This window comes from Brachypodium distachyon, chromosome 5 (genome assembly GCF_000005505.3).
Source record: "Brachypodium distachyon strain Bd21 chromosome 5, Brachypodium_distachyon_v3.0, whole genome shotgun sequence".
Classification (NCBI taxonomy): Eukaryota; Viridiplantae; Streptophyta; class Magnoliopsida; order Poales; family Poaceae; genus Brachypodium; species Brachypodium distachyon.
The window spans coordinates 1,792,529-1,807,092 of NC_016135.3; the positions used below are offsets into that span (position 1 = coordinate 1,792,529).

General features: G+C 41.3%; 2 protein-coding genes across 2 annotated transcripts; one reads left to right on the forward strand and one right to left on the reverse strand.

Moving 5' to 3' along the window:
- The first annotated feature begins 575 nt into the window (after window positions 1-575).
- Window positions 576-2,761, forward strand: LOC100822706. The gene is made up of 3 exons (XM_003580445.4): window positions 576-748; window positions 845-910; window positions 2,475-2,761. Exons 1-3 carry the CDS (start codon window positions 701-703, stop codon window positions 2,514-2,516), a joined length of 156 nt encoding a protein of 51 aa, XP_003580493.1. The 5' UTR covers window positions 576-700; the 3' UTR covers window positions 2,517-2,761.
- Window positions 2,762-7,439: 4,678 nt separating this feature from the next.
- Window positions 7,440-13,064, reverse strand: LOC100826509 ((+)-germacrene D synthase-like). The gene is made up of 7 exons (XM_024455979.1): window positions 12,743-13,064; window positions 12,392-12,656; window positions 10,746-11,118; window positions 10,408-10,626; window positions 8,824-8,959; window positions 8,328-8,543; window positions 7,440-7,808 (listed from the first exon to the last, which is right to left on the reverse strand). Exons 1-7 carry the CDS (start codon window positions 13,007-13,009, stop codon window positions 7,524-7,526), a joined length of 1,761 nt encoding a protein of 586 aa, XP_024311747.1. The 5' UTR covers window positions 13,010-13,064; the 3' UTR covers window positions 7,440-7,523.
- Between the last annotated feature and the right edge of the window lie 1,500 nt (window positions 13,065-14,564).

Consider the following 14,564-nt stretch of genomic DNA (forward strand, 5'->3'; position numbering starts at 1 on the left):
TATTACTTCCGGATGAACGCTGATGGATTGAACTTGCACTACATTATATTGTTAAGAACGGAATATATACTCCGTATATAAAAAATAATCAGAAACAAAAGGATATTTCTGCAAGAGATATAGTAGGCGAGTAAAATAAGGGAAATCACAATGCTCTGAATAAATAACAAACTTACATAACATATATAATTGGGCATCAAGCAGAGAGAAAATCTACCATCAAGGTAGATTATGACAATTTTATTACTTCCAATTTTATTACTTACTCCGGTCCATATTACTTGTCGCACATTTATTTGTTTGGACGTATTTCGCAACTTTATCTAGATACATGTGTAACAGTCAACTTTATCTAGCTTCGATTTCTGTTTATAAAGCTTGGAGTAGTAGGAGTATAAATACGGAGTATGTGAATCGATTAAAGTTCAATCGGCCAACATTCGTGCAACAAGAAGAAATCGCCTCCCATCCCCATTTACTGACAGGCGGGTCCACCGGCATGAATGCGCTCCTCTCACGCCTACACGGGTGTTGGCCCATATAAGCCCGGCCCGGCCCACCAAGTCGCTTTCCTCTTTATCAATCCAGGAGTCTCTTGTCTCGTCTTCTTCTCCCCCACGAAGAAGCCCCCGCCGCTCCGACTCCCCTAACCCTCTCTTACTTCCTCCTCTCGGATCCCGCCGCCGCCTCCGCCTCAGCGATGCCGTTCACCCCGGGACCCTACTCCGGCGTCAGCACCCTAGCCCTCGTAAGCTCCTCTCCTTGCCCTCCCTCCCGCTTCCTCCGCAGTCTCGTCGATCAGATCTGACCCTTTCCTCCTCCCGCCTTTTTGCGATGTTTGCAGGTGGCTAGGGCGTCGGCTCTCGGCATCGGAGTCGTCTACGGGACCGTCAAGCTCGGCATCCTCAAGGTAAACGGGCGGATCCGAATCTCCAAACCCCACGCTGCCCTTCCTCTTTGTTGTTGCACCTTCGATGAACTCGTGATACTGTTGCGATCGATGAATTGTGGTAGCGTCAACTTTGTTTGCGTTGGTCGGTGTTATGCTCCTCGTATTGCTGCCTAGGTAGGGTTAGGAGGCTTTGGCTGGACGCGGTTCTAGGGTTGGATTGATTGGGTTGGGTAAGATGCGGCTGTGGTGTTTTGCCAAGGTGCGGTATTAGCTGAATGCTGGGTTTAGAGACAAGATTGAGAATGTAGGTTGCTACTACTGGAGTTCTGGTTTGGCTTAATTCTTCTGCTAGTCCTGTTGATAGCTGCTCGGGGCATCATCAATTTTGGGTGAATTGTTTCTCCCCTGCCCTGCATGATCATTATTCTTAGGCCTATAATTTGATTGGCATTTCTCATGATTTGTTTCTGGATAGTTTATGTAGCAATAGCGTAGGCCTATAACTAGATTGGCGTTGATTATGATTTGTTTTTGGATAGGTTTATGTACGAATAGCATGACTGGGTAATTCTGAACGATTGTAGGTGGGCCTAGGCAAATTTCAATCTCAGCTCTTTCATCAGCTGGCTTGGTTGCACCTGTTTGGTGTCATGTTTAGTTTGGTGTACGCCAGTGATTTATTCCGTTATCTGTCAATTGAGTTTGAACTGTAAATAAGACTGGATGCTACTTAATTTGTAGGTGTTTTATATTTGGTCCTATCACGTACTGCATTTGTTTTCCTACATATATTAAGTGTAATTATTGCAGCATGATTATAGTTTGTCCCCTGAGTTTACAAGACCTGTAAGCTTGTATTTAATTAGGGGATATGGTGTTACCTGTATTATGGCGGATCATTTCCGTAAGCTGCCTGTGATCATTCTTACTGGCCAAGCATGTATTAGTTGATCACATTTTGAAGATCGATTGAATGCATTTGATAGAACACATTTTATTTTGTATGTTTGCTTCAGTGTTTTGTGTTGATTAAACCAAACTAGATTACACTTATTGAGCTCCCTACTGCTGGATATTAAGATTCTATGTCTGCCTGCAGGCATCAATAAGTAAATACTCCCTCCGTCCTGAATTAACTGACGTGGATTTGTATAAGAATGTATACAAATCCACGTCAGTTAATTCAGTACGGAGGGAGTAGTTATCTTCATAACGACTTATTGGAGATAATGATGCTTATCTCATGCATATGCATCCTTTTCGTAATGACGCTTGTTTTGACATTTGTCCATGTTGGTTGTAACTAACGATCTGCTTACATAATTGTATGGTCTCCATGGAATGCTTGTACTATGTACCGTGCTTGAAGTTGAAGTAGTTCTACACTCTTTCAAAGAAGCATGAATCTTAGTTATAGTAAAACATCATATCTGCTCTAGTTGAAGTTGTTAGTACATCTCCTATTAAGATTGTCGATATATGATGGGATATTTGTAGTAAAAGTGCCCAGCATTTCCTTGTTTGTACTCCTTTTGTGAGCTAGCCAAATTTTCTTACTGCTTCACAATTGCTTGCTCCCCAGGCGACCAAACCCCGCAAGGAGGAAGCAGCTGCTCATCACTGACAGGGATGCATGGTGGTAGCTGAAGGACGCAGTAGATTTGCAATGTACCCCCTCTCCTACATACGAGCATTTGGTTTATGATTTGTGGAACCTCCTGTCTGAAACCCAAACCTATATGGGAGTTGAAACTAAGTTTTGCTTGTGGAAATAATAATTGAATCACTCAAAGTCAGGAAGAGAACAAAAGTGTACACATCCATCTGTTTCGCATTTGAGAGCTAGTTTTTGTTGTCGTGTGCTTGATAGTTTTGCTTGTTGGTTACTCGTTATTATTTTCTCTAACATAGGCTTGGCCTTTAATTTACCCGTTTCAAACACCTGTTCTTACCGCCGCTATGACGCATCAGTATTACTGCCGAGCATGTACAATACAGATGCTTAGTTTGGTGTTTAAGGAAAACTCCGTTGACATATGCTTTTCATCCACACATAAATATTGAGAAAATTATGATGCTGGCTAGTATGATCGACGATATAATAATAATTGCTACTTTTCCAATAGACTAATAATTAATAGTGTTACAGTGACAACTTATTCTGAACCAGTAATAATTAATAAAGTTGGAAATATATGAGCTATGTGGCGTGGAAATTTCGACGTGGAATAGCTATCAGCCGTAAGTCTTGACTTTCTTCCCACGGTCATACCGAATATCTCAGACATGTCTACAGATTCTGTGCTAGCCCCTCCAGGAAGTAACCAGTCGAAGTGGGAGAAGAGGGAGTAGAGACGACGTCCATGTACTGACCCGATGGTTCTGATACTATCTAGTAGAGTTAAGCCTTTTGCTTAAAATTCAGGCGTCACTATCTAGTAGAGTTAAGCCTTTTGCTTAAAATTCAGGCGTCTGAGGTATAGACACGCACATAGATATTTTGCATAATAAACATATACTTTTTTCAACATAGATATGGTTACATTAACAACAGTACAAGAAGTATCAAATAATACTTGTATTTTGTATGCAATTTTTTCACATGTGCATAGCCACAAACACAAATAAGAATGAGTCCATCAGAATAGTCACTAGCTGCTAAATTTTGTGAAATACCTTCATGGAGGAGAAAAGAATGGTAACAACTCATGCAAAGGGACATACCACATAGTATATAAGTCAAACATCACAAACAATTTTTTTTAAAATATTTTCGTTAGTAGTTCTCTGCAACAAAATCTGAACTCATTCTCAAAAAATACAAAGTTGAAACATGATTAATTAAAATCTGAACTAGCTACAACACAGGAGAAGTTTAAGTAGTTACAAGCTTCAACGAAGCCATTCTGGGCCTGCAAGCCGAGAGGGAAGGCGACTGTCTCGGATGGGCCGCGTCATCGGCCGATGTGGTATTGAAGAATGCTGGCCTGAGTCCAGGTCCTGACAGCGAGGTTCGCAGAAAAATAAAGAGTTGCATCTCGTGCAAGTGCAGACAGTAGAGAGTTCTTCGACTGCATCATCACAAGAGGTCGAATTTCCTGATGCTAAGTTGATTAGATCTGCATTGGAACAACATCGTAAGAAAGTTAACAAAAAACCCTTCATGAGTCGTGGTTAAAAGAACGAGCAATAAACAAAGTCTAAAAACAAAAAACAAACTCACGTCATCAAAAAATTAAAAAAATACACTTCATAAGCAGCAGTTGAAAGATAATCCCCTTGTAAAGGCTGCTTTGTCGTCGGCCCGATTTAAAGCCGCCGGCAAAGAAGCCTTTACCGGCTGGTCTTCGCGCCGACGGCCTTTGCCGCGGCCCCGATGGAAAGCCGCCGGCAAAGGACCTTTGCCAGGGGCTATTGTCTCTTTGCCGGCAGCTTTTGGCCACCGGCAGAGAGAGTTTTTCCAGTAGTGCATGCCGGGATGACAGCGGCTAAGGGTGCGTTCTTTTCGGCTTCTAGGACCGGCTTCTCCTAGAAGCTGCCCTCACCTAGCTTCCTGGAGAAACCGCATCTCAGATTTAGCTAGGTTTCAAAGTAGTTTAGACCAAACTATATAGTTTGATAGCCTAATCAAATTTAGGTGGCGGCTTCTCCAGGAAGCTGGATGAGAGCAGTTTCTCAGAGAAGCCGGTTCAGCAAACTAAAAAGAACTGGCTTCACCTTTTTTCTTTCTTAGTTTTTGATATCCACACTTGTGCAGGACCTAGTGTCTTTATCTAGTCTTTCTTCTTATTGGCTGTAGCTGGCTGATGCGATTGTATGAACAGCTGGAGTAAACCGTTGGTGGTAAGTCTTGTTGGCCTTGTGAGCCAGATTTGACTCGGCCTATCGTGCTCTGCGAAATAGCGTGCATGTTTCTCATCGGACGTAAGTTAGCAGCCGGATGGACGTAGACGATAAATTAAGGCGCATGCCATGTGGCAAATCCTAATTCGAACTTGCAGCCTCCTCCGTTTAGTTGGCCAAAAGCTGCAGGCCGGGTATGTGTCTCGTTTTTCGATCGTGACCATCATGCAGGACCAAAAGGCTTGGAAGCATGCATGCATCTCATAATGTACGTCTGTAGTCCCGTCCATCCCTATCCAGACAACCAAACGCATGCTTAGTTTGACAAATTATATGTAAATTTGTGTGCCATAAAAATCGTATTCCCTCCTGCCTATATTACATGTCTAATTTTACGGTATCCCGGTACTCCTTAACTAGAGATCGGAGTACCAAGTAAATCTGGACATCCATTTTAAAGGATGCTTTAGTCATTTTCTTTTGCTAATTTGCGAGAAATATTGTGTTTTATCTTAATCTAATCCGGTAATCCCTGGTGGCACGCACCACGCAACTGTCTCCTCCATCGTCGGGGCGTCGCCATGGACGACGGCGGTCCTCCCCGGTAACGCACGTATGCCACCCATCCCATCTCAGACCTCCCGACGTGTTGCAGATTTGCAGCGTCCGTCTATCTTCTCCTTCCCCACTGGAGATGTTACAAGCCTCAGCCGTGCATGGACGATGCCAGCCGCGCATGCATCTTGGTCGCCGCCGTCAACGTGCGATCAGGATTTGTTCAAAGCTAGCTAGGGAGCCTGACTAGCTCATCTGATTAATCGTGTGTATGTGCTTAATTAGCTGAATCAATACATGTTAATTTGTTATGGACCATATTAGCTTGCCCGGCGATTCTCTACAGGACCCGCATCCCAAATAATTCATCACATCTGTGCAATTGAATTGAATTTGTTCACGGTTAAAAGAGAGAGATCGGAACAAGCTAGCCGATCGAAGAAACACACACGCAAACCAAGATTGAGATGAAGGAACCCAATCAACAATCGAGAGAGCAATCCGGCTAAATTAGCTCGGCGGTGGCGGCGCCCCATTATCGATCATCCCTCAAAGGGGCGCGCCAGCGGTTGCCGGTGTTGAGGTTGGAGGAGCTCGGCGGCGCAATTAATGGCTTCAGCCATGGGCTCAAGGTCGGCGAGGGCGGCTGCTGCTCCATCTACCGTACCCTTCGTTTGCTTCGCCGGCGCGGATGGGTTAGGTCAAAGCACGGATCTTTTTCCTTTTTTTACTGGAGAGTATTTTTGTGCATGCTGAGAAGATCAAAATAACATCACGAGATTACGACTCTGCCCTCTAATTTAAGGTCCTCCGGTTGTTTTCGACTTGGTACTCCACATGATAAACGATGGAGTACCAAATTATGTTGGTCATTGGATCAGAACAAATGAATGGTCCATATTAAATCCGGGGTACCGTAAAGAAGCTCTAAATCATTCAAAAAACATATTAAATCCGGGGTACCGTAAAGAAGCTCTAAATCATTCTGAAAAAGTAACGTAAGGGCGGTCACTGTTACGGTGTGTTAATCACTCTGTGCTGCTTATCGTTTTTCTGAAGGTAACTAATTAATTTAACGGTTTGTTATTGATGTAACTAATTTATACACAAGACCAAAAGTACTAATCCGAGGTAGATTTATGAGTAGTCATATAGAGGGTGGCGGCGCAGTGTGTTGTATATATACCATTGGAGTTCAAGTGGCCGACAGATACAGAAACTCTCTCAACGAAACAATTTACATACAGCACAAACTGGTCATGACTCAACACAGGAAAGGGCTCAGCTCGTTCAAGGCGAAATCAAGCGCTCGTTGATCAGATAACCAATGGAGCTCCCGCTCGATCGCTTGACCAAAGCTGGGAAACGACACCAAAACTGACTGTCAAATTGACGTCACTGCACTTTTACTCCCTCCGTCCAACAAAAGATGTTTCAAGTTCGTTAAAATTTGGATGTATCTAGACATGACTTAGTGTATAGATACATCAATTCAAATTTAGTCAAAGTTGAGACATCCTTGATTGGACGGAGAGGGTATATAAAAAATGACCGTAAAATAGCCCGCTGATTTGTAAAAACCTTTTGAACTATATATAGGGAGGACAGAATTAGTATATGCATTTAAAGAAAACATGAACGCTCAAAATGCTAACGATGTCAATTTCCAGCACTGTTGGTACTTTGTACTCCCTCCGTTCCTAAATACTTCGTGGTTTTAGTGCAAAGTGCAAATTTGCACTAAAACCACGATAAGTATATATTTAGGAACGGAGTGAGTAATCATCTAGATGCATGACAGCAACAATTGCTACAGTCAAACGATAAGGTGATGGACATATCAAATGAAACGAATCAAATAACTGGCCATATAATATCGAACGGTGTAGTGAAGCGCGCTTCATGATCAAAATAATATTACAACTAGGAGATTGCATTTTAATTAATTAATCTCCAGCTCCTGGATGCTTCGAAATTTGCATAATACTCCCTCCGTCCCGAATTAACTGACGTGGATTTGTATAACACGTCAGTTAATTTGGGACGGAGGTATTTATTTGTTTCAGAAGTTTCCTTTATTTTACAATAGCAAGCCCGCATTGGGACTGCTGGTACATAGAATGCATGGTACACACATCTGCAATCTCAAAATCAACGGCGTACAATATATCAACTGTGTAAATAATTTCTTAGAGTATGTTGTATGCATCAACTAATTGGGGCTTAGACCACCCTAGATTGGCTTGACGAAGAATCTCTCGATAGTCTTATGGAGATGCATGCTGACAGTGTACGAATCGTTCCTGTTATCATAGAAGAAAGTCGCACTACGGGCTAAGCCGATAATCCGTTGCAGTGCTGGGAGCATCGCACGGTTTTCAAAGCGAGCCTGGCTCAGAGTTCTCCATTCAACTTCTAAGAGTGTATCAATTCTTGTAATGGCCACCTCGCCTGTAACGCCATGGTCGTTGACGTAACACTCTACGGTGCTTGGCACATCTCCCTTACACTTTCGGCGCTTCATATGTTGTCAGTGAGAAACTTTTAGGTTAGTATTAATTGTATAATACATACATACATACATACATACATACATACATACATACATACATACATACATACATACATACATACATACATACATACATACATACATACATACATACATACATACATACATACATACATACATACATACATACATACATACATACATACATACATACATACATACATACATACATACAGACACATACACACGTGCATTTTAAAGATTTAAGATTGACAATAATAAGATACTTAAATTATGTTTTCATTAACTTAGATTGTACGATAGTGATATCAAAGAAAAATACTTCCTAGGTAAGAGGAATTCAATTAATTTTTCCTTTGCCACAACACAACTTTACAGCCTAGTCATTGTTTAATTAACTGTAAGTTTTGAATTACATGTATGAACATATATACTGCATTCATGAATTAATCTTAAAAGTTGACTATATATGTATGTACCAGCAATGTCATTCATGAAACGTACAATCTTTGCCGCTGCTACGACAGGACCGGGGACACCACTTGTCCACTCGAGTGTCTGCCTCATTGTCATGTTATCCATGCCAGCAGCCATACACACACATAATGTGGGTGTGCCTATTGTCACACTAGTCAAGTTAATCTGTTCTTTGAAGCTTGGCTTGTGATTTTCGTGTGACCATTCAGCTTCTTGGAGATAACCAGTCACATTATTTTGAATCTGCATGAGCACAGGCAGAAAAAATTAGCCAGTAATTAAGTTTGTCTATTTAATAGGACTACTGTCTAATCAGAGATGAAATCATTTTTCACATTTACAACATGCGGATGAATTTAGATTTGGTCACCTTCAATTGCCACATTTGATTAGGGAAAACACTAGAGTGAACGTATGTGTTGTGCATTTTCCTCGTATAGTAGCAGCAAGAAAAAAATAACATTTGTCTAGTGTATATAGAGAGAGATATAAGGTTAAGAAAGGCAGAAATACTTATAGTTACCGCTTTCTTGAGGTAAGCAATATCGAAGTTGATATTAATTGGCATTTCGGTCTCAATATTCTTGAAGGTCCTCAATAACTCAATGTACAACTTCTTGAGGTACTCTGGCAGAACAGAAATGGCGCCCTCATCCCATCTACATAGCCAATTGCATTACACCAGAAATAGAGAGACATGCATTAGTTAATAGTATGGATTTGAATCCTTTTCCTTTTCTGGGAAAAGGCTTCCTTTTTCTTTGCTCCCCCCAACTCTGTATCTCTGTTTGTTTGTACAGACTGTTTTCCTCTCCTTAATGAATTGCAGTATTGCTGCTTGCCCGTCAAAGAAAAAAAAGTATGGATTTGCTGTTTCTCATGAGATTCTGGGTGATTTTGACAACTTCAAAGTACGGTACAAAATTCGAATGTACTTCCAGTAAAACTCTTCTCAAATATCCCTCCTGGGGACGGGGCTTGCCTGCTCTAGTTTAGTTTGCTTTTCGTACACAGTCCTTCCGATGCAAAAAACAGAATCCAAAATGGTAAAACTGATTGCCTCAACCTGTATCCATTGCTAAACCGAGGAATTGGAAATGATTCACACTATAAATACAATTTGTAATCCCTCTTTGTGATCGACTGAGTTTTTCTCGACGTGTTTTAAAAACTATATCACACAGTTGTGTATGTTAAACAATTAATGATCACAGTCAGTTGTGAGGTTAATTATAATACGCCGATCACCACGTTAGTAGTAAATGCTTATCCCGTTAGTGGAACATATACTACATATATAGTACATATTGATCTTATGTTAGGTATTGTTACACAAATTCAGAGAGGGAGAAGTTAAGTTTTTTCAACAAAAATAAGCAATGGTACGTATCATATCAGACTGTCAAAATATTTTGTTGCAAGTCTTAGAGATTGAGGAGTGATCTTGATGACTTGGTAAGCTAGCAACGTGAGAAATCCTTAATTTCTATTCGGTAACTAATAATGGAAAAGAAATGATGGGAACATATAGTATCTAACGAACCCAACAGAAATCGGTCATTTATCAGGTCAGCAGTTAGGGGAGATAAACCACATTTTATTATTCAAATTAATTAGTAAAAGATATCGGATTTTAGTAGGTAAAAATATCGGAATTTTTTGGGACGACTTTGTTCGGCTTTGCTACCTGAATTTGCCTGGCTTTAATAATATATGGCTGTGTGCATCAGTCGATGCAGAGGCCGGGGGTTATCCTCCTTTTCGTAAAAAAAGGAACTGAAACACTATTTTTTGTAAGAGGGTGGACTTCCCAGGCTAAAACTAGATCGCACACCCCTATTTAGTACTCCCTCCGATTCTAAATTGTTGTACATGTATCTAGACGCTTTTTAAAAATAGATACATCCATATTTGGGCAAATCTGAGTCAAGAATTTAGGATCAGAGGGAGTACTAAGTACATAAGGGAATGGGAGGAGTAGTACCGTGTTAAATTAATTGATTGGTACTGTTTGCGGGTAATAGCTTATGTTAGTAGTGCAAGCACAGATATATACATATTGACTGATCAACAGTTATGTTTTAGCACGAAACAGAATTAATCCAACCTTTGTATTGCTTGACGTAGCTTCCGGCATTCCTCTATGGTTGCATGAATATCATACGTGTCATCTATCGTGGTAATTAGAACAATCATCTTGGTGATGATACTTCGGGGGAACTCATAGCCTTTCTCATAGTATAGCACATAGGACCAAGTGTAACTCTCCACCACACGATCACGAATATAGCTTAACCCAATGTTTCCAGAAAAATGTTTCCACCACCTACAAATAAATGTAAGAGAGTTTACACGTGAATTATAAGTTGCTCTGTTTCTAGCTACCTTGATGATTAAATGCTCCATGGTTACAAGAGAGAGAGAGAGAGAGAGAAATTAACATACTCGGTGATAGCTCTCAATTCCTTCAAGTGGACATGCTGAAGGAGGTTGAAATCCAGTTTTGCGAGTTCCAGAAGAATTGGGTCGTGCCCTTCCTCTTTTTCATACTCCGAGATGTAATGCAGTGTTTCTGCCCTTTTACAGGTCCTTGGCAATGGTATGTGAAGGGCACGTTTGACTTCCTCAGCTAATGGGGACTTTAGACTGCCACTCATTGATTCGAGATGATGCTTTGCAAAAGTGATCGCTTCTTCGAGTACTGGTTCACCTTGAGCGAGAAGATGAGCTGCGTTGTATAAACTTAATAGACCCCTTGGATCATTAGTTAGATACTTGCTGAAGCTCCCATCGTCAGCCCTGAATTTGTTGAAAACATCTGCGAAATAAATAAAATTGTTTAAGGAAAAGAAGGCAGATTTTACCGTCCCTAATAATACTCTATCTAAAGTAACAGATTATTAGGTTACATTTTTAACCTTGACTTTTTGATAGTCCGTCATGATTTGAAATTATATTTCATACATCCAAATTGGAGTATCAAGAAGTAGCAGCTAATCTAATCCCTTCAATAAAGAAAGTGGACGGCCAAATTAATTCGAGGGTACCATAAAAGAAATTGTAACATAAATACTCCCTCTGTCCGGAATTGTGTACTGTACAAATCCAAATCACTTATTTCCGAACAGATGGAGTAATTAAGATGAATAATTCAATTATCAAGCCAGTAACAAGGCAACTAGCTAGTGCGACTAAGGCTGCGTTCTTTTCGGCTTCTAGGAGCGGTTTCTCTTAGAAGCTGCCCTCACCTAGCTTCCTGAAGAATCCGCATCACAATTTAGCTAGACTTTTAAAATAGAAAAGTTTAGGCCAATCTAGTTTGGTAACCTAGTCAAATTTAGGTGGTGGTTTCTCCAGGAAGTTAGGGAAGGGCAGCTTCTCGGAGAAGCCGGTCCAGCAAGCCGAAAAGAACTGGCCAGTTAGGCAAGGATTTTGCTTCATAGATATGACATATATGAATGGTCTGAATTAATTTCTGGGTACCGTAAAAGAAATTATAATATAGGTAATACTCCCTCTAATCCAAAAATATAAGTGTCGCGGTTTTGAACTAAGTCTAGTACAACTTTGCACTAAATCAGTGACACTTATTATGGATCGGAGGAGGTAATTAATTAAGATGAATAGTTCAATTATCAAGCCAGTAACTAGGCAACCAGCTAATGCAACTAAGTCAGGCAAGCATTTGACATATATTCCCTCCGTTTCATAATATAAGGCATGCACGCATTTAAAGATTTTGCTTTGACCACCAATTAGATCAACAGAATGTGAATTATGTATCATAAAAATTATACAGTCAGAAACTTCTTTCAGATATGAATCTAGTGGTATAATTTTTATAACACATGATTCACATTTTGTTAGTCTAATTGATGGTCAAAATTGAACCTCAAAATGCATGGGCGTCTTATATTATGGAACAGATGGAGTATGTATGTACGGATACACACACACGCACATATATATATACTCCCTCTGTTCCATATTAAGTGACTCAAATTTGTCCAAATATGGATGTATCTATGGCAAAAAACGTTTAGATACATGTAATGGAAAGTCAGTTAACATGGGACGGAGGGAGTATATACCTGGAGATACCCAATACCCATGCTCCCTAAGCAAGCGAAACCGAAGAGCAACCTCTTGGAGGCTAGATGAGTTACTCAATTCAGCACTATCCATGATTTCGGTTAACACGGCATCGATCCGGTCTTCAAAGTGGTGATCTATCCCAAGATGTTGGAGCGTATCCAGTAAGAACATTCTTGCCGTTGCGTTGTTGCAATTCTTGAACAACATGTGGACGTCCTCCTTCAGTTCATGGACTCTCACAATCATCCATTCTTCTGACCCCTGCCGTAAGTGCATATATATAGGTCTCATTGATTTGCATATTGACATATTGGTTGTTTCCTGCGTTCAGATGTACAAACAGATACCTGCAGTGGCTTGTATCCGATGAAGAAGTCACCCCATGGGGAGGGCTCATAGCCGGTGTGTTTCTCGTCAGGAGTGGAGGCAATGCCCACTTGAGGTCCGGGCAAAGCTTCATGGGGGGCAATAATATTCCTACACGATGAGAGTGGATTGGCACTGACCTGGACGTGGAAGGAAATTTGGCCTGGGCTTGGAGCTGTGTTTCGCAACTTCTTCCTTGACAAGCCACCGGAGGCCCTGAAGCAGAACAAGGTGGACAAGCCCCCCATATCGCATCAGATCTAGGTATATACCCGGTTGAATGCTAGATATATATGCTAGGTCTGAGTCTGCTATTAAGAGATTCTAGCTAAAAACATCGCCGGTGGAGTGATTGGAGATCTTAAAAACGTTTGCCGTCGGATGGCGCCTAATCGGTCGACTCGTTTGTATGCTAATAATTGCCCTCGCAGAACACGTGAACCACAGAGCCAGAGCGTGCCCAGCGCTCATCCATTCAGTATAAATTCTAAGAGACCCATGCTCATCACATGCACATCCACACGAGTCCCTCGTGCTCTCCGTCCATCCGTAGCTCGGCCAAAAGAAAAGAGGCCTCAGTGCGGCGAGTAAGAATGCTCGCGCCTGAGAGCCTCGTGGGCTAACTCGTTGATATCATGCACAAGCACGATCGTCGATTGTTGTTGCATTCCTATCATATACAATAGCTGATTGTTGCGGGTTTCGAGCCGTCCTATCTGGCCAACTCCTCTCCTTTGATTTATTTTACTTCTATCACCGACATCAATCACACACAATGCATACACAGTTCGAGGACAAACTCAATCATCGATCCCCAATAAGTTCGAGGACAAACTCAGTCCATTTCGACCGTACATTATCACCACTTTCTCTTTCTCTTTTTGATGTCTCTGCACATATAAAACTTAAAACTTATAAATGTGTGCAACTTACTAATTTTCAACGTCAAACCATAATGGTAGCTTGTGAAATCATAGGTGATGTGTAACATTGGCAAGTGTTTTAGATGAAACATTGATGTGGATATTTTGAGTAATATGGATACTTATGTGATGAGATGTATCTTGTTTGGACTTAGTGCTTTGTTAGTGGTGTGTTGATCCATTAGTTTCTTATGTGAAAACATGACGTGAGTTGTGTGGAACTTACCCTGAGTCAAGTCGTGGACTTGTGCTCATACTGGTTATTTGTGTGTTCGTTTTCAGGTGTTGCAGGAGTTAGAGGAACGTGGTCGATGATGGGATCGAGGGACGAAGCTTGGGAGAAGCTGATGTCGAGGATCAAGGTCATGCGGGACGTTTGTGCGAAAGAACAATGGAAATGAAGGTTACGATGATTCATGAGGGCACCGGTTCGTCGTACGTTGTTTATACCGGATATGTACGGTATTGGAGATATTCGATACATGATGATCGAGTTTTGAAGACATCACAAGAAAAGTTGATGGCATGGAGTGGCATCGACATGAAGATATGTAGGTTCAGCCGTGGCTGGATGAGAGCTGTTTAAAAATTAAACTGTGGCCTCATCAAGATGGCATCGGATGGAAAAGTGATCCACATGAAAGTTGTGCACGTCGTCGAGACAAACAACTTTGCTTTTGGAGTCATCTAAATCCGAGGTCTTCTGTGGGCCCCATGGGCAGAATAACGACTGGGACAGAGGAGTTCGTGTTGGATTCGGACTCGGTTTAGGGTCGCGAATTTTCCCTTATAATTAGAGGGCATCCTAGTTAGGGTTTCAGCAAGACGTGAGGGAACTCAGAGCTTTGGATCTAGATCAATTCTTGAAGAGTTCTTGGAT

Excerpts from the sequence above, each read along its gene's own strand:
- LOC100826509 (XM_024455979.1), bottom strand. The coding sequence starts at position 13,009 with ATGGGGGGCTTGTCCACCTTGTTCTGCTTCAGGGCCTCCGGTGGCTTG. Across the intron at positions 8,960-10,407 it reads CTACGTCAAGCAATACAAAG|ATGGGATGAGGGCGCCATTT; the intron begins GTTGGATTAATT and ends TTGGCTATGTAG. Across the intron at positions 8,544-8,823 it reads TTGCTTACCTCAAGAAAGCG|ATTCAAAATAATGTGACTGG; the intron begins GTAACTATAAGT and ends GTGCTCATGCAG.
- LOC100822706 (XM_003580445.4), top strand. The coding sequence starts at position 701 with ATGCCGTTCACCCCGGGACCCTACTCCGGCGTCAGCACCCTAGCCCTC. Across the intron at positions 749-844 it reads GCGTCAGCACCCTAGCCCTC|GTGGCTAGGGCGTCGGCTCT; the intron begins GTAAGCTCCTCT and ends CGATGTTTGCAG. Across the intron at positions 911-2,474 it reads TCAAGCTCGGCATCCTCAAG|GCGACCAAACCCCGCAAGGA; the intron begins GTAAACGGGCGG and ends CTTGCTCCCCAG.